The 24045-nt window shown below is 42.1% G+C and overlaps 2 protein-coding genes across 9 annotated transcripts in view; one reads left to right on the top strand and one right to left on the bottom strand.

Annotated features, from left to right (window-relative positions):
- Nucleotides 1–2557: 2557 nt before the first annotated feature.
- znf148 (zinc finger protein 148) lies at nt 2558–11469 on the bottom strand. Of its 6 annotated transcripts, none has more exons than XM_084362261.1 (7): nt 11372–11469; nt 8571–8947; nt 7625–7750; nt 7403–7526; nt 7211–7294; nt 7006–7124; nt 2558–6336 (listed from the first exon to the last, which is right to left on the bottom strand). In XM_084362261.1, exons 2-7 carry the CDS (start codon nt 8922–8924, stop codon nt 4699–4701), a joined length of 2445 nt encoding a protein of 814 aa, XP_084218387.1. In that variant the 5' UTR covers nt 8925–8947; nt 11372–11469; the 3' UTR covers nt 2558–4698. The 6 variants fall into 6 exon arrangements, with proteins under 6 accessions (XP_084218387.1, XP_084218386.1, XP_084218391.1 ...); XM_084362260.1 differs by lacking the exon at nt 11372–11469 and adding an exon at nt 10868–11200; XM_084362265.1 differs by lacking the exon at nt 11372–11469 and adding an exon at nt 10868–11199 and having other exon boundaries at nt 8631–8947.
- Nucleotides 11470–12272: 803 nt separating this feature from the next.
- Nucleotides 12273–24045, top strand: part of LOC311263107 (polyprenol dehydrogenase) — a 55078-nt gene continuing 43305 nt past the window's right edge. For all 3 annotated transcript variants that reach the window (XM_084363000.1, XM_084363001.1, XM_084362999.1), the window contains exon 1: nt 12273–12948. The gene's annotated coding sequence lies outside the window, so the exon portion shown is untranslated. The remainder of the gene's footprint in view (nt 12949–24045) is intronic.

Genomic DNA, 24045 nt, shown 5'->3' with positions numbered 1-24045 from the left:
TTTGACTATTTCGGCCTGTCTACAGTCATATTTTACCCATGACTACAGAGTGTGGCTGAGACAGAAAGTTAACACATCAGAATAATTATCTAAACAGAGTAAATGACATGAGAAAACATGATTATGAAATGAAAAGTTGAAATTATGAGATGAAAAGTCATTTGTGTGAAAATAGCCTCTGCGTATAAAAAACAATTCAAGGTCAACTACTGTGAATCATTTTATTTATAAGGACATGACACACAACAATCAAAACAACAATTTAATCAGATTGTTTACAAATCATAATATATTGCAAAAAATCTAATCATATGGGTTACTTGACTGAAATTAATCAGCTACAATTAAAGCTGCACATTATTCATAAAACACTCGACCCAACAAGTTAGAGACCATGCAAATGAACCTCACTGTCTAACTCGAGATCAACCTTACAGTGAAGCAGAAGTAGGGCCTCCTCGTCAAGTTTCTTTAAAAGTATGAAAAAGTCAAAAGTTCGGACTCGAGAGGGAGATTCCCGTCTGCATTTGAAAGATCTTGACACAAACGACTTGTACAGAGATAAATGAGGGTAGCAATAGTGACTGCATATGATATACTGTACATATCAGTGCCATAAATGACATGTTTCAAAAATAGTTTTTATCAAAAAATTAATAATTCAGATCTTTTCACACAAAACAAATAGTTTTTTTTTCTCTAGCTTATACAAGGACACTTATGGCCAGGTTACTGACGATAGATAATTTAAAGGAAAAAATACCATAGTGCTGTTCGTTTAACTCATGGGATTCAACTTACCAAAGTAGAATTACTCATCTGCACTGTGCTTTCAATAATTGCTTACACTGAAATGGGCAGCTAGTGGAATATTTCCAAAAAGTTATACTCCACCCAAAATCTATTTTAATTGACATGAATTGAAGCTGACCGCAAGATAAGTTCACCTAAAAGTGAAAATTCAGTCAAGTTTACTGTCCAAAAGAAATGTCATGAGCTTCACAGCAAAACAGTGTTGCAGCATTCTCCTGAAAAACTGAAGTAAATGGGAACTTGTTTTAAAATATAAAAAAAAAAACAACAGCAGAGAAACATGAAACGGCTCCATACAGTTTGCCCGGCGTAATCCAAGGATCCATAAGCCCTGAGATCTCAAACTGGTTTGAAAAGATGTTATTTACACCGTTTTTTTAAAAGAGAAAACCTCGACTGTAGCTGAAGCGTTGGCGCACACCCATCTGAAGTGGGTCGACAAGTTTGTCAAGGGTGTAAATAAAGTCTTTTCAAATCCATTTGGGATCTCAGGGCTTTTGGAGACTTTGATTACACCAGATAAACTATGTGGAGCCATCTTGTGGTTTTTTTGGGTTGTTTTTTAACAGTTTAAAACAAGTCCTCATCTACTTCAGCTGTTTAGGAGAATGCTGCAACGGTGTTTTGCTGTGATGCCCGAATTTCCATCAGCGCAAGGGTGAGTAGATTTCATTTTTGGGTGAACGTATCCTTTAAATATTTGACACCGAAGTGACTGATTTCTGGTGGAGTATTACTTCAATCCAAATGTACATTTTCTGGGCTTGGGGGCTTTTCATTACCAACACTTGAATACAGTAAATCCCATCATAATGCACAATCAAATGCATTAACTTACAAAAGAAATCACTTGAACCAATCATCAATACAATTGTGAAAAAGTGTTGATTTTCTTCTGATAACAGTGGTGAGATATATATATATATACACACACACACACCTCAGACAGCCACATCCTGTCAGCAAGTGAAATGAATTCATTGTTGAAAGTAATAAATGCTGGAAAACTAATTAATGTGCCTTCCACTGACAAAAAGTGTCTCTTGCACAAGTCACTCTATTGACACAGAAATCTAACAGTACTTCTCAGAACATAAAAATATACAATGTATTTACAGCAGAATATCTTCTATAAACTCTAGTGGGAATGATCGACGAGGAAAAATAAAGTGTTTGATGATTAACGTGGGTGTCGCCTGTCCCTGATTGTCAGTTGAGTCGTAACAAGAGGGAGCTTAGCATCAATTTTCCAAACCTCATTAAATGGCGCAAAAAAAAAAAATATTTTACGCAATAGCACCTAAGACCTCACACATAATGAACACACTGAAAACAATCAGCAGTATGATGAAGCACAGAAGAGACCTCAGACGTGGCTTACGACTGCATTCTAGCGAACAGGTGATAATTATCAAAACTACAGATCTGAAACATGATCTGTGCTCATATACACATGAAAACGCCACATCCTTCCAGCCACAGATAACAGTTTGAGAACTAAACGTGCTGCTATTTCTTTCTTAAACTCTAAATATGATGTGCGAAATAAAATAAAGCTCCCAGATCTTGACGTATTACAGACTGTATAGGTTGATAGCTTATGTGGTTGTTGTTATTGTGCAAGTGGAATTAGTAGCCTTAAAGAAGTACAGAAACAGGAATGAGTAAAGGAAAGGCTGGAATAGAAGAAAAAAAGAAAGAAAGGCACAGATGCAAAATTAATAAAACTGGAAAACCAAGCACCTCATTTCCACATGTACTCTCTTTCTTGATGAAGCCTAAATACAAGGGGGGTCCAATCACATTGTTGTTTCTCCAAAACCTGTGCATCTTCCAACAAGAACAACAAAGGACTATAAAAGTGCAGCTGCAAGAGCTACATTATAGGTGACGAAAGCAAAGAGCAACCCAACAAGGGTTTATACTGACAGGTCAGTCTCAGAAATCTCGTTTTAACAAAAGTCGCCTTTTAAGTAAAGGTATTATACAATTCCTCCACTGTGAAACTACATACTACATTCCCTGTAGTGAAAAATGTGCAAATTGTGCAAAAGTCACGCACAATCTTCTTAAGTAATTTCACTACAACTTCCTTAAACTTCTGAAGGAAAAAAAAGATTTATCCTGCAACCATATTATGTGTGCAGCTAGTTGATACCCAAATCTTTTTTGTTAAAACTGTGAAGTCTAACACATTTAGAAAAATCACTGACAAGAAATTTAAAGGGAATACATTAATGTTCAACAATTCATGATTGAGCGCTATAATTTCTTCGTTTTTGGACATCACACCAATCAAATTAGGAGCAATCTGTCTATGGAAAACTAGATTTCATATCAGATAAATACAATCAATTCATTTTTTCCTGTAGCATTCATTAAACATATCATGTGGAAATGCCCCTATTTCAGGTGATAGTAAAGTGACTTCAATGTAAAGTGAAGAATCAGTTATGATTTAATTAGAGATGCACCGATTCCAATTTTCTTGGCCGAGTACGAGTCTGACCTTTCTTTTAAAGTCTGACCTTTCTTTCTTAACTAACTTTAGCTAACAGCATGAAAAAAACGTTATCGTAACCTTTTTTTTTAAAATGGAGAATTCGATTGTATGTTCGTAATGAAACACTGACTGATAAGTAACACATGGAAATAAATACATTTAAATGGCCTGTTACTGAAATTTTAGCTCCCTCTTACAAGCATTTACACAGTGTATACTGGTATATCCTGGACTCTTATTGTGAAAGGTAAAAAATTCGAAGGAGTCTTGCTGTATTTGACGTGAGCAGAATAAAAAGTTCACTGCTCAATTCATAACCCTCGACTACAATGTTTTACAATCCCAAAAGAAAACAGGCTGAACAGAAAACAAGACATCCTGACGTCAGCTCCCTGTCTCTGCTTCGCTCCATGTCTGTGTGGACTCTACTCCTGCAGTGAAACACACGGGCAGCAGAGAGGAGAGGAGAAAGGTGTTTTAAAGTCAATTTTTTGGGTAAATAACATAAAATATTTAGTTTCTTTCTTTCCGTACAGGCTGGCGGCATGTCTGTGATTGTGACTGGCACAGAATCGGATATACCTGACACTTACGGGCCAGTCGCTGGTCGTGGCAGATCACGCGGAAATCTGGTCCCTGGCAGATAAATCGGTGCATCTCAAGATCTAATCATGGTTTCACTTCAGTAGACAATTTAACAGGGGTCACACAGTTGGGGTAAAAAGGTTCTCGGTGTGAACTTAAATTTAACCAGATAAACAGCGAGGGGAGGTAGATGCAGTAAGAGCAAAATGGCATATATATATTAATAGGGGCCTATATTTAATTGAGTGGAAATGTTGCATTAAGCAGCAAGAGTGACTTTTTTTTGTGCAAGGCAAACTGATTGACAAAACATTTAAAAAGGTCCTATTTGTGAGAAAAGTCGATTTTTGAGTCTCATTCAAAACTTGTCAAATACTGACACTTTGGGATTGTAGGGCGCGTCGGCAACCATCCCAAAGCGCCAGCATTTGACGAGGTGGGAAACAAATCGACAAGAGGACCTGAAAGATAAACTCTACGGCAAATGGGATGAGAGAATATTTCTCTCTTTCATTACACTTTGGTTGCTTAATCTCTCGATGTACATTCTGGCGCAAGAAATGTGTACCCATCCACAATTACAATTCTTTTTTTTAAAAGGGGAAGTGCTAATTATTGTTTCATCGATTTTTTCTATCAGGTTGCACTTGAAAAACAAAAAACTAAATATTAGTTTTAGACAAAATGCTTGAAGAAAGAGCACAAAGTTGCAATGGGACTTGTTTTGGCAAAATAGGACACATGAGATAAAGTGCTGCTGAAATTATAAACAGAAATGAATTCATCCACCCCTCCCTTCAGCCAAAGGTTTCACCGGATGAAACATCAGGGGAGGAGTTCAGTTGAGACCTGGTCTCAGTGACTCTGACTAAGGGGAACTCTGAGAAGTCTGTGCTGTGTCCTCGAAGACTTAATTGTCCATTGGCAACAGTGAACTGTGAAGAGGATCCAGATCTCGATGCCTGGAAGTGAGATTTGAAGTTCTGATCGAAGGAGCTTATTTGAAAAGTCTGCAGTATGCCTTGTGAAGAGTCTGTCTTTTTGGAGGGCGATACCTGCTCCAGAAAGTCTTCCTCAGCTGGGGACACTGCCGAGGGAGGGGTGGTCTCGTCACCTGAAAATGAAAATGAGTGCTGGGAGTCCCCGACCAGTAATCCAAAGTGAGGTTTCTCTAAAGTGGACCGTAGCGGAGAGCTCATCCCTGATTTGAACCTGCTTGGGGAAGGAAACTGTTTCTCGGTGGAGAACAGAGGTTGTCCAGCTAAGGTGGGGTTTTCTGAGACCAAGCTGAGGCTCTGGCTGGTCAGGTAGCTGTCGTTCTGGCTGGTCCTCTCCAGTGCTTGCTGGAGAAACTTGGAGTACTCTTGTAAGAGGCTGACCTTCTCTGTAGCTGGCTGAGCCTGGGCGGAAGAGGCTCCGAGGCTCTCCACGGGACTGCCATCTGAAACATCTGAGGAATTAATGGATATGCTTGACGTAACCTCTGTGTCCGCCACACTGAAGGAAATGTCCGACTGCCCGTTGGCCTTGTTGGAATAATGGTCCAACAGCGTCTGAAGAACCTCATCAGGCAGCACGTTCTTGTCATGTGTTGCTTTAATCTCTGCGCTGATGGGCTGTGGCTCCAGAATGGTGGCAGGCACAGTCTCGTCGATGACGGTTGACACCACAGTTTGTGTAACAGATGGCTGAGAGGAGATGCTGCTCGTGTTCAGGCTGTAGTCCCGAGTGTTGTTGGCCATTGCAGCCTGAAGGTAACGCTTCTTCTTGAGGAACTGCATGGCGTCGTCGTAGTTTGTGCTGCTGGCTGCTGGCTTTGCTGGTCCTCCTTGAAGAGTTTCTACTGACTCCAGTTCGGTGTTGCTTTCTACGTCTAAAAGGCCTTGCTTGTCCACGATTTCAAAGGTGTACTGTGTGACCTTGGTATTCTCCTCAAAAGAAGACAAAGAAGACAGGCAGGGAGGGGTTTGCTCCGTGGACTGTTTCAGACTCCTCTTGGGGATTTTCTTCAGGACTAGTTTGGGAGGAGTTGTGTCTTCTGGTGACACGTCTCCCTCTTGGTGCTGGCTAGCCGTTTCTTCAGGAAGTTCCATAGAGTAGTCTGCAATCACATACTCATGTTTGACTTTGGAGGACACAGCATAGAGAGGTAGACCTTCAATTTTATTCTGTCTCTGCTCCTCCTTCTCCTCCGTTTCGACCACAGCGACAGTGTGCCCATCTGGCTGTGAAGTGGTGGAAGCGCCCGAACTTTTGTCTGCACACTTTTGGCGCTTTTTCTTGGGCAGTGAGCACTCTTTGGAGAGAAAGGGGAGGCCTAAAGAATCTGTGTCACGCAAAGGCCCGACTTTACCAGCTGCCTTGTTGGTCTTCCTCTCTCTGTTCTCGTGACACATTCGTCTGTGCTTTAAAACCCGGTCTGTTCTGGAGAAGTACTGCGGAGAAAAGAAAAATACATTTATTCAATTAAATCAGTAAAGCTCAGTACTTTCCACTTTCCATTCTTCAAAATATTTTTAGTGACTTCTCCTATAAAACTTGACATGCTCATTTTGCTGTAGAGCTGCAATGATTAGTCGATTAATCGAAGAGTCAACAAACATTTTTGCTCTCATTTATGAAGATGATGATGAGTCTTTGGGTTTTGGACTGTTGGTTGGACAAAAGAAACAATCTGAAGCCAGTTTTAAAATAAATCTGCCTATGTAGAAATGAATAGGATATTGTCAATGTTTGAGCATGTTATCATTAAAAGTTCTGTAGTGAAATAACAAGAAAGTGATAACAGATGTAGCATGTATTTAAACAAAAGAAAATAAGAAAAAAAAGTGGAATTTTTCCGTGTAAACAACCTTCAGAGTATCAACCATGTGAGTATAGATTTCTGAGTTTATGAGGTGTACTTGAATGCACCATGAAGTCTCTGTCGCCCTGGACTTGAGTCTCTTCAGTCACATGTCCCAAAAGTGACAACATAATCCAAAATCCCGAAAATGTTGCATTCCTTCTTAATGGGTTAAATACCTGATTTTCCACCATTGTCAATTGTCTTGTTGCTTCCAAATGCACTATGCTTTATCCTAGCTAACTAAAACAGAGCTTACCTGGTGACAGTAGTCACACTGGTAGGGCTTCTCTCCGCTGTGAGTCCTCTTGTGTCTCTCCATGTGGTACTTCTGGATGAACCTCATCCCACACTCATCACAGCGAAACGGTTTTTCACCTAAACCAAAAGACAAGATGACTCACTTGAGACTGAAACGACAAGTAAAAACTTCGATCATGCTGATTACATTCATTCTCACTCACCAGTGTGGATTTTCTCATGTCTCTGGAGAAGATATTTCTGAATGAAGCGCATGTCACACTGGCTGCACTGAAATGGCTTCTCACCTGGAATTTTAATCATAGATATGAACCTCAGTATATAAATCCAGTGTCAACATTATCTCTAATTTGAAGTAAGATATTAATATAAAGGCATTTAAAAACAATTCATACCTGTGTGAATGAAGACATGCCTCTGTAGATGGTAGTTGGTTCTGAATGCAGCATTACAGTGAGTGCAGACGTGACACTTGGGATTTTGTATGCCCAGTGATACCTCATCACTGATGCTGAGAATCTACAACAGCAGAGACAACAAAGACATACAGTCGCGTTTGATTCACCCTCACAGCTGTCACCGTGGAACAGTTTAACTGAGATGAAATTGACTTGCACCTTTGCTGGTGAACGCTGCTTCCTTTTTTTCTTCTTGGGACACACCATCAGGTCCTTCACTCCTTTTTTGTCCTTCTTTATCTGGACAGGTGGCTCAGTCAGCTTCAGTTCCTGCTTGATGCTCAACTGTAAAAGCAGGACCAGAGACAGACAAGACATTTAGCAGGGCACATGACGTACTTTGAAACCCACCCACTCATCGAGCAGCTTAACCAGGTCAGACAGGTGCTATAGGGCAAGCAGAGGACAATCTACGAATGTGTGAGGGGACCTCAACATGGAGCAGCTGCTGCTTCTCCACAATTAACCAAGACAGATGATGTGGTTCAAGCATTCTCTGACATTCATCAGAGGATGCTGAATACACAAGAAGGAAATCTTCAGTTCCTAGAGAGCTAAGGACATGCTGAGAAATCACATCCTCCAGCTGATCTGAGTGTTTGCAGGTTTCCTATCTGACTTAATTTAAAGGGATAGTTAAGGATTTTTTAAGTAGGTTTGTCCATGGTCAGTGTGTGGCGGTACTGGCAGTAAAATGCTTACAAGCCAGCCCCAACCTACATAAAACATAAACAAGAAACATGTAAATCAAGACGGGATGCCCAATGTTAGCAAGTAACTTTTCACTTCTCCAAAGTGGAGAATTCACATGTGCTGCGTCTTTATTCTGCCGTAATGCAAAGTCTTCCATTTCAGAGTGCTTCCTCATAAAAAGTAATCACTTAAAACTTCTTTTGGTATTATTTCATAAAGTATGAGTGTCACCAGCAGTTAACTGGGGCAAGAGTGGGTTTCACATGTTTCGGCATTGAAGGAACTGATGTCCCATACCAGATATTTCACGCGTTGACATGAAAAGAAACTGATGATGTGGAAACCCTCAGACAGTATCCACACAAATTATCACATCAAAACACGGACTGCTTCTTAACCAGCATGAACTCACTGGCATATGAAGCAAGCAGGGAAACTTATTGGTGAGTTTTAGGGGGAAATGCACTCCCACCTCGCCTCCTCCCTCCTCTTCTCCGCCTCCACCATTCTTTGTCATCTCCTCCTGCATCATCAGCTGCTCCGGAGGGACCAGGTCATGTGTAACAAGCGAGCTCCCCGTCAAGTCCTCGTCTTCGTCTTCATCCTCATCGTCCTCCGCCAGCAGAGGGTGGTTCGCCAGCGATCGCTCCCCCAGGGTCATCACCACCAGTCCTCCTCCGCTGACCAGCCCGACTCTCCCTCCTCCATCTATCCCTCCGCTGCTGCACTTCAGCAGCATGCCCTCCAGCTTGTCCTCAGTGTTCATCTTACATAGAGTAGTTCTTGAGTCTGGAAAAAAAAAAAAAGAAATGGAGAGATGTCTGGATAATATTGTCAAGTTTATTGTATAGTCTTTCTACTTTTACTCCCTACATTTTAACACAATTGTCTGTACTTTCTGCTCCTTACATTTTCATAACAGGTGTTACTTTTGTTGTTGTTAATGACAAAATTACGTGAAAACGAAACAAGATGGAAACAGATAGGGAGACTCAAATGGGGAGTAAAGGTGTATTAGCGTCACGTATCTTCAGAGACCCGACTTTTTGCTGTGCTCGGGACAATTTACCAACCTAAAGTGTTGGTATTTGACTTGCTGGAAATGAAACTCAACAATCAACTATCTCTCTGGTGCGTTTACGAACAGCTCGGACAAAATCCTACTGATTCTAACTTTAAGTTGAATAGTCTTTCAATTATATTAATATGACGGTAGGGTTCAGTTAACTTTGCACAGGAATGACTGGTAGAAATGTCCTTCAGAGGGATACTTTACCTTTTATACATCGAGTACATTTCAGAGCCTGTACTGTCTTACTTCTACATGAGTAAATAATCTGTGTACTTCCAGGTTTCCCGTAAGCTTGATAAATTATGACGGTTAGCTAATATTTCAACTTGCAAAAGGTCACTCTCAATTCCTGGAATCACAAAACCTCAAAGAAGGTATTGCACAAGTTAGCAACACTAGTTCTGGTCTGCTTGGCCGAGTTTCCCCACTCCTAAGAAAGTGGTCTTTATGATACTCAAGGGCTGTGTTGTTATAAACATTATGTATGTTCTGGCCCCAGTAACTTTCATTTACTAATTCACTAGTTGCATAAGATCACTTCCAACCTTACATAAAATAAATTGACATAGGAGCCCACTCTTCTACACCTATTCACTCAACTATGTCTCCTCCAAGTGTCAACTTTAGTAACTGGGTCAGCTGCTGTTTCTGTGATATTATCTTACAAAATGTACTGTAACAGTGTAAAGTGATAGTAAGCTCTCAAGCAGCCCATAAAGTTGAGCATTAATGGGCAGAATGCGCCGTTTTTACAAGCTAACGTCGGAAAACGCTGGAAGTCTTTAATGCCATTTATGTTAGCTAGTTAGCTAATATAACGTTTCTTGACTCATGAGCCAGGCAGGTTATTTTATTATATTTCTATAAAAGACGGCTAAATGTCAGTCTACGTTGACAACAGGATATTTCTACAGTAAGAAAAACAGATATTCTTTTTTTAACACAGCAACATTACACTGGTGTTGTCCCCGCTTGTCGTTACACTTCAACAAGACCTAATTAGTCAACTAACTAGCGAGCTTAAAACGGTAAAGCTAGCTAACGTAGCACTTGTGGGCCGTTTGGTAACAGGTATGACACTGTAGCTAGCTAATATTCACTGACCCGAGAGGTAGTACAGCGGGTAAGTAGCTGTCACGGTTTAAACACACACCAAAGACCACTTACTCCCATATGTAAACACACTCACTGTGTCACTTAGGTTAAGTGGGTTAAGTCTCTTGCTAGCCAGCCAGCCAGCTAGCTAGCCGCGCTTGTCACATCACATTAACGACAACTGCTGAGGAAACACAGGAAGAGTGAAGGATGTGCCTTCAGAATAAAAGCTTGCTCAACACATCAAATGGTGAAGATGTCGGTTGTAGGACTAAAATCACTTTTCGACTGTTAAATTAAGTTGTTCATAACAACACATGAATACTGCCAATAACACTGTTTACAAACCATATTAATCAATCCAGTGCAAGGTCCTACCTGCGCACAAGTTCATACCTATTATTTCGAGAAGCTTTTATCCATTAGAAAACAGTTTCAGAGGCGTACTTTGTAAAAACACAAACAATTCACAGACCAGCCATTCCCACAATGCTAATTCGGCATTTTTATCATACATGCATCAACCATAGAGTTAACATTACCATCAAATCGCTGAAAGTGCATCACTGAATGCTTTACGTTGAAGGCGGCGACCGGAAGTTCTAATATCCTTTCACGTACTTGACAGACGTCAACGGCCTGTTTGAAGCTAGTTAGCTAGCTGCTAGCAAGTTACTGCAAACATTGCTGTCTCTATCGCTGTAATATTCAGTTGACACAGCATCCACATGGCATTAGACGTATCTTCTCACAAGCGGTATTCCACAATAAATCCCAGCTCACGTCGCACGACATTCAAGGCACAAAACGCTACTTTCGCTTGCACATTTCCCCAAAACTTGTCAGCGGGGGCTACTCCGCTTCGGCGCTAGCGCCTCCAGCTTCCTCAGCCACTTCTGCCCCAATAGGCCACAATGTTATTGCTTGCTAGTAAAGCTAACGTTCGCTAACTAGCTAGCTCGCCGTCAGGACAAATAATAACATACGTCTGAGCGGCGCACAAGAAGCGATACATCAACAAATAAAGCCGCATAGTTTCTTCTTACCTGCTACGCGTCTCAAACCCGTATTGCTGTCATGATTGTTATGCAAGACTACAGTGTAATGATGGTGTGCGGAATAATCAAATACACCATCACATTTCATGAAGGCATGGACGTTTCTATTTGTCGCCATCTAGTGGCGAGCAGCGGTCAGCGCGGGGCAGTGCGCTCCTGATCACTGATAGTGTTCAGTCATGCTTCAGTTTGGCGACCTACTTCTATAAATGATCTTTAATTATTATAATGTCTTACTAATTTTCATCAGTCGTTTCTGGTCTTTTAAGGCTTTTTAATTAGTCGCTCAAAAAAAATATATGTATATCAGCTAATGCTGTCTATCAATAGGCTGCACTCTGATTTGTGGTGATCTTATTGAATCCATGCGGAAATTAATCATGACCCTGTTAGTGGGTGAGGGTACGTGACAATCAGTTTCATGCAGTCGTGTTTCTTACATGTGAGGCTGGTGTTTCCCGAGATTAAAGGCTGATATTGACCTTGTAAGTTACAAAAGTGCCGTTGTGGGTTTGGCATTTCATTGACGCACATGCCATATTTAATGCTCTTGCATCTCCAGCTGCGCCAAGAGTTGTCCATGACATTTTAACACCACCTTTCCTTCATGATGGGATTTTCGTTAATGCATCAGCGTATAGACCGACCTCACAAGGATGAGGTGAAACGGCAATAAAAGGCGGATCAAGTGGAAACGTGTTTAATGCAATAACCATCTGTATTCATCTGCTAATCCTTCGACTGACAGCTTTGCCACAATAAAGGATGCTGAGGGTCGTGATAAGATGATAGCCTGTCACGCCGAGCCATCTCTCTCTCACACACATGCACACACACGCGCGCGCGCGCACACACACACTCCGCTGAGAGGAATACTAATCAACCTGTTTGCCTACAAGTGCAGCAGCTCGGCGCGCAACTTTCTCCCATCTGTGTGTCTAGAAACGTCTCTTTTGGATCTAATCCAAACCTCCACCTGCTGAATTTCATCCGCGACCTTCCTTTGAGCGAAACCCTCGGTTGTTATCACTCCTGTCTCTCTCCCTGTCTCTCTCTCCTCTGATGTGCGACAGACAGGCGCGGAGAGTGGATCTGGGGACAGACAGCAGCCGCCGCCGCCGCCGCTTCTCAGCGAGGGAAGCCCCCCACGCGTTGCGCGCCTTGGATCGCCGCTGATAAATTCGCGTGTGCGTGCGCGCCAGGCTCTTCATATGTGTGTGTCCGCGCACGACAAAGCCCCGGGCTCCGTCCTCAACAGTTGCTACCGGAGCGGCGGAGAGGAGAGGTGGAGAGCGAGGAGAGAGATAGCAGACTGAGGACGGACGGACGCGGAGCTTCCACGCCGCTCTGCCCGGCTCTGCTCCTGACATGCAGTCGCTCATCTCTCCGGTGACCAAGGCCATCCTAGTAGCGCTCTTCATCTTCGCCATACTCCTCATCCTCTATGTGATCCTGTGGTACATTTGCAGGGACGTGGACTGCGACCACGGCATTTGAGGATTCCGTTAAAACGGGAATAACGGGGATTTCACAATGGGGCGCGCAGAGGAGCCCAGGGTCATCCTGTAAGTCTGCGCTCTTTCTTTTTCTTTCTGTCTCTCCTGTTGTGTGTGTGTGTGTGTGTTTCTAGGTTATCTGTGCATGCGTGTGTGTGCACGCTGTCGTGCGTAATGTTAAATGCGCTCTGGTTAGAAAGGTGACGGCCGAGGAAGTGCGTCTCCGCCGGCGCCCGGTATCCCAAAACCTCTAAACGAGCGGAGCGCAAACATTCCTCTCCGAGCAACTTGACGGCGAGCATCTGTCACTGCTGACACTGACAGCGGCTCCTCAAAGGTGAGACAATGTCACGAGGAGGATATCGAACTGGTGTCAAACGGAAGACGGTGCGGGCGCGCGCGTGAGTGTGTGTGTGTGCGGACTCTAATGGAGTATGAAGACCGCCTGTGACATTGCGGTAAACGGCGTGTGTGTCCCTTAAGGTCAAGAACAAGAGTGTTTACATCAGGTTGCCAATATTGTTTTGCCCTCCTCTCCCTCATCTTCCTCCTGCCTCTCCGTGTATCTGCAGCATTAGTTCATGCTCAGTTCATCTCGGTCTCTGAGGATGCTTCCCTCCACATTGGCGTTTTACATCCAACGAGATAACAGGATTATCTCTATTGGCTCCTGTGCTTCTTATTCCTAATCTGCCTTGTGCCATGTTTTTGGACTCCTTATCATGAATACCCCGCTAATGCTTTTACGCATAGCGCATTTATTTTCCCCTTGACACCGGCGAGCTTGTCCAACATGCTATGTCCAATCTCAGTTCAGGAGGATGCTCTTATATCCTCTCTCCCTCTCTCTCGCTCTCTCTCTCTATTTCACACACGCTTAATGAAGGACTTCTCAATATTGCAGGCACGTTGGCCCCCAATGCCTACATGCTGTCACATGGCCCATAAAGCTGTTAAACATGTGAGGTTCGCTTGCCACTTTTCATCTGGCTCATCAAGCATTTTGTTTTCATCTCCGGCATCCCCAAACTAAAGAAAATTAACAAATTGTGCATGTTTTAAAGTGGATAACGTGAAGGGCACACCAAGGACATGCTGCCTTTTTGGGTGTTTTTTAGGACATTTAAGCAGGAAACCCCAGTTTGTGTTTGATTTTATATGCAGAAAATAGTTTAAGGTTTCTCCTCATGAGATAGACACATCTCACAGGGAAGAAAAGCACGACTCGACCCTTATGAAATACAACAGATCGCTGGCTGAAGTTTAGTTTTCATGGAACGCCACATCACTGTTTCCCCCAGGGATTTAAACAGCCGAGCTTCTCCCTCTCCCTCCAACTCGCCGAGAAAAGTGCGAGTTTAGGCTTAAAAATTTTAAAACCTTCTTATTCTGAGCTATGGGCGCCACACTCTTGTATTTAAAAATCCATAAGCAGCCTAAATGCCGGATGCAGCCATGAGGAAGAAACCCCGCAGCCTCCTAAACTGTTGTGTGTGCTCTCCTGCAGAGAAAGCAGAGAGTCTGGTGGGGTGGCAGATGCCCTCTTTGACCGGACTACAAACTGATTCCTGTCAGACACCAGGAGACGTGCAACACACGCAAACATAGGTCGTAAAATGACTGCTCGGACTCTATCAGATCCAGTAATGACACGAAGAGGGAGTCCAAAAAAAAAGGTGTATGACAACTGCTTCAACTGTTGGTGTCTGTGTGTTTAAAGCGCTGCCCTGGATTGGCTGTGTGTGTGCACAAGTGTGTGTTAAGTTGTGAAAAAGGGAAAAAGCAGCATTTTTGGGAGCGATTGTGTATGTTTGTGCAGTTTGTTAAAGAAGAAAGGCAGTGTGTGTGTGTGTCTGTGTGTGTGTGTGTGTGTGTGTGTGTGTGCAAGCGTGGGAGGGGGGTTAAACACTGACATGCTCCAGAATGACAGATGAAAAAAAAAAAAAAGTGGAGCAGGGAAGGCTCAGCGGGACTCAGCATGGGAGACAGGTGTATGTGTGTGTGTGTGTGTGTGTGTGTGTGTGCGCGCGCCTTTGCATACATGAGCATGTCTGAAATTCCCTCAAGATAGTTTAAAATGTGTAAATAACTGTGATATTGCAGTGAAGTAGTGTTTTTTTGTGTTGTGTGTGTGTGTGTGACCTAAAAAGTTAATCGAAGAACAGTTCTAATCACACACACACGATTCACACACACCGGTCGTTGGTTCACGTTACAGAGCGTTAGCTGCTGTTGCTCTCTGTTAGGGGACTGAGACGAGGCACTCGAGAACGTGCACAAAGTCACATCCTTTGGTCTGTCGTGGAAAATCTGACCCGAGTCCTTCACAAAGAAATCCACAGTCCGGCAGCATTAAACAGCTGAGGCAGCCGAGAGAGACGGGAAGGTCTCATTTTTCACGGCACGTTACAATCCGCTCACATATGGCCGATAAAAGAAGTGATTGAGACGTTTAAACTGCGACAAATTGTTACATAGAGCCCCTTTAAGGAGTGTCAGAATAACATCGATTCTGTTTCCAAGTATTTCCTCTGGTTTTCATGTCATCTTTTCCATCGTAACTCGTGTATGAGACAGGTAATTTATCCCACAACTGCAGTGATTAGTCGATCGAAAGGCAATTAATCGTCAACAGTCAAACATTTGCTGGTTTCAGCTTCTTAAATGTGAAGATCTGCTGCTTTTTCTTTGTCTTTTATGGCACTAAGGGAAGAGTTTTGGAGAGTTTGGACTGTTGTTTGGACAAAAGAAGCAATTTGAAGAGGGACACAGAGAGAACAACGATTAGTCAATTAATTGTGAAAATGATTGTCAGCTTAATCAATAATGAATTACCCAACAGTCCTCTTTTGTACTTTGTGCTTTTTCCATCAAGATCCATGCGTTATTCCCTGAAAAATGAACGAAAATATAAAAAATTACCTATCTCCTACATTCCTGGATCCCCACCAAAAGTTAATGGGGTCTTTTCTGGGCTGAGACCCATCCTCCATCCAAGTTTCGTGGAAATCCGTCAAGTAGTTTTTGTGTTATCCTGGTCACAAACCAACCAACCGACAAATAAACGGACACGGGTGAAAACACAACCTCCCCGTTAGTTGCAGCCCTACGCACGGACACAGTGTAGTTCTACCAGTTGTGATGCTGATGTGGGAGGCAGACAGGCGCTGACAGAAAGGCTTCTCACTGCTGAATGTTAATACACCTTGATAGATCCAAGTTCAATTCAGATTGAAAGTCATAAAATATTTAGTATTAAAAGTAAATTATTGAAACGTGAGGCGGTGGAGAGGGGATTCGTTAACCTATTCTGCTGAGACTCTTTATGAACTATATTACGTGTGTGTGTGTGCGCAAGTGTGTGTGTTGCCGTCAGTCATTCATGCAAAAGTGGTAGCTAGACCTCCACGCTGATGAATTCTGCAGTTTTTATACAAATCTGCCTTCATGAAAGTGGGAATAATCAGAGGAGTTTGCCGTCATCAAGCTATGAACGCGACTGTAAAGGTCAACGTGTTGTATTTGGGTCTCTGAGATGTTGCGTTTAAGGTCACGGAGCAGAAGCTGCATCAACAACTGACGGCAAAAGATTTAATAAAGCGATTGTTTGGCATTCATTGTGGATAATTCATACTTTTAAAAAAAATATTTTCTATTTTCAATACGTTTGTCCTTCAAGTGTTGAACACTATTCAGCATATTAATTGAGCCACAAATGTTACAAGAGCAAATACAGGACTAAATGAATTTAATATCATAAACACGAATAATGGAAAGTAGCTTCTCTTAATGGATTTACAGAATAAAATGTATATAATATAGTTTCTGTAAATACATCAGCTCCTTATTTGCATTGAGGTCAGAGGTCACTGTGGACGGCAGAATAGTACCACAGGATTTAAAGAGTCTCTCTCAAGGACACTTCAGTAGGAGTGGATACTTAGCGAGGACTTGAATGAGGCTTGTTGAGCTAAATGATGATCTCCGCACTGAATGTAACATGTTACAGCTAACAGTGATAAAGAGGAGTTAAGCAAGGTTGAAATATTTATTTGACTCTCTCTGTAGGTGAAATGCTAAATTGGATATATAGTGCAAATATATAATACCCAGAAAAATGGACTTTAACTGAAGTCACATTATTTATATTATCATTTCTTCTTTCAAAGACCCTCCAGTGACGACATTCATTCTCCTAGACCTGAATCCTGACCGTGAGGCTGTGTGGTCATTGAAGTGAATTGTATTTAATTAACTTTTCATATGTTTTGAAGTGCTGTAAAATAACATTATCACCTCGAGGTTGTGTTTTTGGTCCTGCTTGTTTATTTGCCTTTAATGAAATCTCGCAGTCGGTCAGGCGATGGGCCAGAGAATGACTGAGTAGTGTTTGGAACAGATCCAGGTTCGGTCTAGGAATTTTATGAGGTCCCTACTAACGTTGTGACACAGAGCGTTTTTCAGCATTTTACCCTTCACGTGTGCTACAGCACTGGGAGATGTACAACTTCTGATGGTTGCTATATCACTGTTTGTATTCTGCTGCATATTCAGACGCAGAGTCAAATCTTCTGTTATTAGCAAATAGAGCCACAACCGTCGATCGATTGAAAGAAAAATGAATCGTGAATTATTTTTATAATCAATTAATTGTTTCTGTCATTTTTCAAGCAAACATTTGCTGGTTCCAGCTTCCTAAATATGGGAATTTGCTGCTTTTCTTTGTCATTGATGAAGAGACTTTGATGTTTTGGACTGTTGGTTGGAGAGAAGAAGCAATTTGTAGATGTCACGTCAAGCTCTGTGAAATCACGAAGAGCATTTTTTGTTTTTACGTTTTTTAATTGTGAAATAACGAGCAGAGTCACTGATAATGAAAATAATCTAAAAAAGGTTATTCCAGATCTGATTCAGCTTTACTTCAGCGATCATTTACATTTACTGCCATCGTTTGAAATCAAAAAAGGGTCTTTCTATGTATTTGTGTATCCAGTATTCGGATTTGTGTGAAAATGCAGATGAAGGTGCATATAAAGCAAACGGTGTGCTTGAATGCTGCCTTCATGTGCACTTTTAAATCAGAAAAAACACTACCCACCCAACCAACCTGATGTCACCTCGGGCTTCAGCTCAGTTAACATCTGTAGGTCACGATTGTTAAACAACAAAATTTGAGGGATCACAATCAAAAAGTGTTTCTGTTGCGGTGCCCGGGGTTAGAGTCCGACCTCTCTCTCATCCTGTTTCCTGTCACTCTTCATCCGTTCTGTCTAATATAACCATGAAAAGGCCAAAAAATAAAAAGAGAAAAGGAGAAAAAAAGGAGAAAAAAAAGAAAATGGCTGACATATTATCATCAGCTCTTTTAGAAATAAAAATGAAAAAACCTGAATGAATGAGAGGAGAAACATGACAAATTAATTTGCTTTCATTCAGGACTCGAGGGGCCATTGTGAGGTTTGATGAGAGTGAAATGGACCAACAGGAACGACGAGGTCTCTGCGGGGTCTTCCTTGAAACTGTCACCCATCTGTAAAAAGACAGAGGACAGACTTTAACTGCCCTGATGGTGTGCCTCCTTACTCCACTTCAATATCTCTCTGTTTTCTTCCTGAGGTTGAGCAGCCAGTATTTCTCTCTCTGGGACACACACTTGTTGTGTGTTGTTGATTCACTCATTCGCTCCCATCAGCACCACATGCCCACGGCCTCCTGTTGCACCTCATCGCTCTTGACTCTCACCTCTCCTCTCCTATCAGCTCCCTCCTGCACTCTCATGAAAGCAAACAATCCCCAAACCCCCCAAAAATACTTAGAAAAGCTCTACATCCTTTTCCTCTCTCAACCTGATCCTTATTCTAACCGTAACCTAAAAAAGAAAAGAAAAAAAAAACAAGTCTGAGCCTTCAAGCAGGAGCTGAAGCCCGGTCAGGACTACCTGACGTCACAAATATGTCCTCATTCTGAAGGTCTAAAACTCAAATTGGCTCTCGGAGAGATAGAGGCACTGGAACGCTCACACACACACACACCTCAAAGCCATAAAAATAGATTGTGAGTGACTCAGCCGTTATGTAAAGTCCATCTCTGATAGGGCCGCCTGGGGCTGTTTATGTCAGTTTAGCTTGACGGCACTGGAGCTGAGGTGACACGTGTCTGCTGTGTCCGAGCTTCGACACACACTCGCACACATCCACACACACGCACACTCTTTTTTCCCCTCCAGAATATGCGTGCGAGGCGAGCCTTCTCTCCCTCTCGCTCTTCCACTTCCTTTTTCTTCTCCCACGTTCCCGAGCGTGCGTCCCCCGATGGACAAAGATGCGATACCGTCAGCGTATAATGGACTCCCTCCAGCCCAAACAGCGCACATTATTAGCATTTCAGCGCAGACTGGGAGGGAAACACCGCGTTAGACATGAATCACATCCGCCATCCCTCTGGCCAGGTGGACAGTTCAGTCAATACTGGTAAACATGAGCGAAGCAGGACCTGAATCCAGAGTGATACAGTACAGCTGTTGTCTTCAGATCTGCTCCTGTAACAGATGTGATGCAGGGTGTTTGATTATATATTTATCGTCTGCACAGTTTTCTCGGGGGAAAACCTTTATTAATTGTAATGAGACGTCTTTAATCATCTTTCATGCTAATATGTCCCCATCTTATTAACCTGAGACCTTTATTGTCCCGTGTCTTAATGCTGTTTTGGGGGTTTTACATCTTCAGTAGAGTGAAATGAGGAAACACTTAACCTACTAAGTGCTTGAGGAGTATTTTTAAATAATTTAGTTTGAAAGTGGTCGCATTTAGATATCTAAATTTAACCAAAAGTGTCGTTTTTGTGCCCCAGACTGGTCCAAAACTCATCTGAAGTGTGTCTTGGATGAAGTTAATATCGGAGCAGACTCAAAACTTACGATCTAGGATGGCACCTCTGCCAAGGCCAAACAGTCCCATTTAATCCAATCAGGTCTAATCCAATATCAAATAAAACATATTACATCGATTTTAATTTCAATCAGCATCAAATTGTACTCACTCATACAGGTCACCTTAATATGCCTGATTATTTTCATCAAGAACCATGCATTAATCCCAAATATGTCGAAAAACGGCAAAAATGTCAAATATTTGCTGGTTCTTTGTCATTTATGAGCGTAAAAGAAGAGTCTTCAGTCTGAAAAGGCTAATGGGGTCTATTCTGAGCTGAGACACATCCTCCATCCACCTTTACTGGAAATCTGTGCATTAGCTTTTGTGTAATCCTGCTGACAAACCAACAAACCAACAAAAAACAGACACAGGTGAATACATAACTTCCTCGGCGGAGGATATAATTAAAAGCTTCATCCCATTCAGATGGTTGGTATCAGATTTGATTTTCTTTCACAGAATCACACAGCCAAAACCAAACGTATGAGTCTGTATGACTGCGTGCCTGAGCCGAGGCATCGGTGTTGCGGGGTTAAACGGAGGGGTAGGTGAAGGGCTTGAAGCCAAGGAGGCAAAACACACACACACACACTTACAGCCTTAGAGTCTGTGTGTGTGTGTGTCTCTGTGTGTGTGTGTGTGTGTGTGTGTGTGTGTGTGTGTGTGTACACATACGCCTGGAGTGAGAGACAGAAAGAGAGGAAAGCAGACAGAAAGTGAGCGAGCAAGAGATGAATGAGTCTGCTCACAATCCTGTCTCAGTGACAACAGGTTTCAGACAGAAACACACTGACTCACAGACTGTTAAATTAAAATGTGTGTAATTGTGTGTGTGTGTGTGTATGTTTGAGTGTGTGTGTGTGTGTGTGTGTGTGTTGCACGTATTTAATGACAGACTTAATTGGTGCAAGCAAATATCCCTCCCACTGCTCCTCATTCTACATCTACTAATGGAAAGGCATCCACTCCCTGAAGTCAGCGAGGAGAAACGATGTATTTGATGAGCATTAGCATGCGCACACACGCACATGAACAAACACACACGTAGACTTTTGCTCCCACAACATAATGAATTAATAGCGCGCACACATTGCATGAATTATACTAAAATTTCTGCACAAGAATGGATGAAAATACATGCGAGCATAAGGAAAAACATTGTTTCAAGCAGCTATTTATTACACTCAGTGAAAGACTCTCTCACAGACGGACATGTACTGTGCATCCTTTCAACTCAAGACTACAAGCTCATGTTTCACGCATGATTTTTTATCTAAAAAGCATTCACAAACTAGAATGACCTATATACCCCTGATTTTTAACATCAAGATCCATGCATTATTCCTTGATAAATGAACCAAAGTGTTGAAAAATGACAATGTTAAAGACAGTGAAAAAAAAATCCTGGATCCGTCCCTTCATCAGGACCCACTCCAAATGTTAACAGGGTCTATTCTGGGCCGAGACCCATCCTCCACACAAGTTTCGTAGAAATCCATTCAGAATGTTTTGTGTAATGCTGCTGACAAACCAACAAAGAAATGAATACAGTGTGACGTTTGCTGTTTTCACTTAAGAAATACGTACAATGATGTGTTTATGTGTCTCATGTGGCCTAAATACCTCAGTCGCAGTCTCTGAAAGTCTTCTGAAAATCTCATATGACAACACTGTCTGAAAAGAAGAACTAGGTGCTTTATACGTATATAGTATATAACCTATAAAATGAAGCATCATTCTGCACCTGCATTGTCTACTCCTTACCTCAAATGTGATTCAGGTTTTTTGAGATATTTGACATTTAAAGAGTGCTGTGAGTTTGTTTTTTTCAGCCTGGAAACTGAAAGCAGAGACCAATTACAGTTCAAGGAATGGTGTGTTCAAATGGTCATGTGCAATACAATACAGTAGCAAAAGAAATCCTCACTGGATTTGAAGAAGTGCAGCTATTACAATGGCAAAAGAAAAAGTTCAGATGTATTTATTAGAACCATGTACACTTCTTCTTCTAAGATTCTTAAGAAACCTGTGAAGTTTGGTCCAGATTGGAGAATTTATGTTAGAGTTACAGCCACTTAGCTATTTAATGGCAGCAGGTCCAAATTCACCACCTGGCCATACATACCTGGTATAACTGACAACCATCAGAAAATAGCATCTTCAATGTCTTAAAGGTTTTCCGACCACTGTCCAGGTGGATCGTGTCATCCGACTAGTAGTACATCAATGTATTGAACATGTCAGTTCCCTTTTTCCTCTAGGTGGCGCTGTGATTCTATTCCAATTAGTGGCGTGTAAATGTCAACCATGTACACATGCTCATGTTTTTAACTTGCAGGTATTAAGATGGGTCTGTCCAAATTTGAAGTCTATCTGATTAATTTTATAGAAGGAGCTCATTAAAGTATAACGCCAGGAAACGGCAAAAGTGTGAAAAAATGCACAGTAAATTAAAAATGGCCGACTTCCTGTTAGGTTTAGGGTATGGCTCCAAGCTTTGTTGTAAGTCTCGACAGGATACAAAGAGGGAAAAAAAGAGCAGAAAGAAAGAGGAAAGAAAAGAAAAGAGGGAAAAAACAAATCATGCCTAACACATGCAAACCTATTTCTAATTGACCAACAAGCAATTACATGTAGAACAGTACAGTATGACTCTTTCATGGTTACTTTCTGAGTTACTTTTACCTGCACCCAATGATGAAAGTGTCAGTTGTCACACTAAGGGAATCTGTGACACTTTTGGTCGCAAATGCCTGTAAGTCAAAAAGAGGGGGGAAATGCCCCGGTCCGGATGTGAATCCAGGATGTTATATGGCATGTGCAGTCGCCCACTGCAAACACATGCAGAAAATTTCAGGTTTCACTTTCATGTTTACAAGCTGGCCTTTGGCTTCTCTCCCAATGGAGAGCCTGTGGCGGCTGCAGCTGAGGCGGCACAACAATTACCAAATCTGTCCACGTACAGTCCACTGCCTCTCCCCACCCACCGCTCCTAGCGCAAATCCGGCCATCTGTGGAGGGGGGATCTCTCTCTCAATTGCCTCTCCTGAGGGGGTTCTTCTATTTTTCTCGCTGACTTACAATCTAAGTGTTAGTGATTGTTTTTTTGAGTAGTATTTCTCTGTCTCCATAGAGAGTCACAGAGAGCCGGGTCTGTTTTGGACGCCCCTGCTGTTGCGGGCTGATGAAGCCCTTTGAGACACTGTAGTGATTTTGGCCTTTACAAAGAAACTTGACTTCCTGGAAAGGAGAAGAGGAAGAACTCAGCATCCCATCATTTGTGCTAGATGAGATCAGTACCACTAGTTGTTTCTGTACGGTAAATATGTAGCTGGGGTCAGCAGGTGATTAGCTTAGCTTTGCATAAAGGGTCCCATGGTGGTCCTTTGTCTTACTATAGAACCATTCATCACTGAAGTTTTGACTTCTCAGAGCAGGAAAAGCACGGGTGTAAATAACAACACTGACTACATTTAATTATGACTCCTCTCCAGTAAGTGTCCCAGTAAGCCATATCAGTGAGTGACCAGAGCCCTGGAAACTGAATCAAATGCAACCATCATTAATCTTATTAATTCTACCAGGTGACTGTTTAAGATATGGACGGAGCTTCCAGGTCTGAAGAGTGAAGCTAAGTGCCATTAAAGTGCTTTAAACCTGCATTATTCATGGTTTCAAAAAGAAGTCAGATTGTACGTAAGCTTATGAGAAAATGGCCCTACATTCTTACTTGATTTATTACCTCAGTAACCAATTTTCTGATTAGTTTATGGTCTCAATTGTCAGTTTCAAGTCTTCTTCAATACAGCATGATGTTCAGTTTGTAAACTACGGTTCCTTTTAGAGTAAAATAGACGATTTAGGAAATGGCTACCTTCCCAGATAGCACATAGACGAATGGAAATGGAGGCGTTGGCTAATCGGGAAGACGTTGGCGAGACGTAGACCAATAGCCAACGACTCGCTGATGTCTTCCCAATTAGCAAACGCTCCCCATGCTATTTCTTTTCAACGTAACTCGTGATGATGTCTGCAAGATTTGTATGTGTGCTATGGTGTTGTTATTGGTCCAATGAAAATATCCTCCGTAGTCCAAATATGGTCACTTTTGGCTCCCAAAAACCAAGATGGTGACGGCTGCGTAATGTCAAACTCAAAGGTTCAAAATGGTAGTCGCAGTGGGTTTACACTTAATTCCTCCTGTGCACTTTTGGCATTGAAAAGTCAAAAT

This window comes from Pagrus pagrus (assembly GCF_965226575.1).
Source record: "Pagrus pagrus genome assembly, chromosome: 9".
NCBI lineage: Eukaryota > Metazoa > Chordata > Actinopteri > Spariformes > Sparidae > Pagrus > Pagrus pagrus.
The sequence above is the reverse complement of the archived record's forward strand: the minus strand, read 5'-3'. Positions and strand labels throughout refer to the sequence as shown.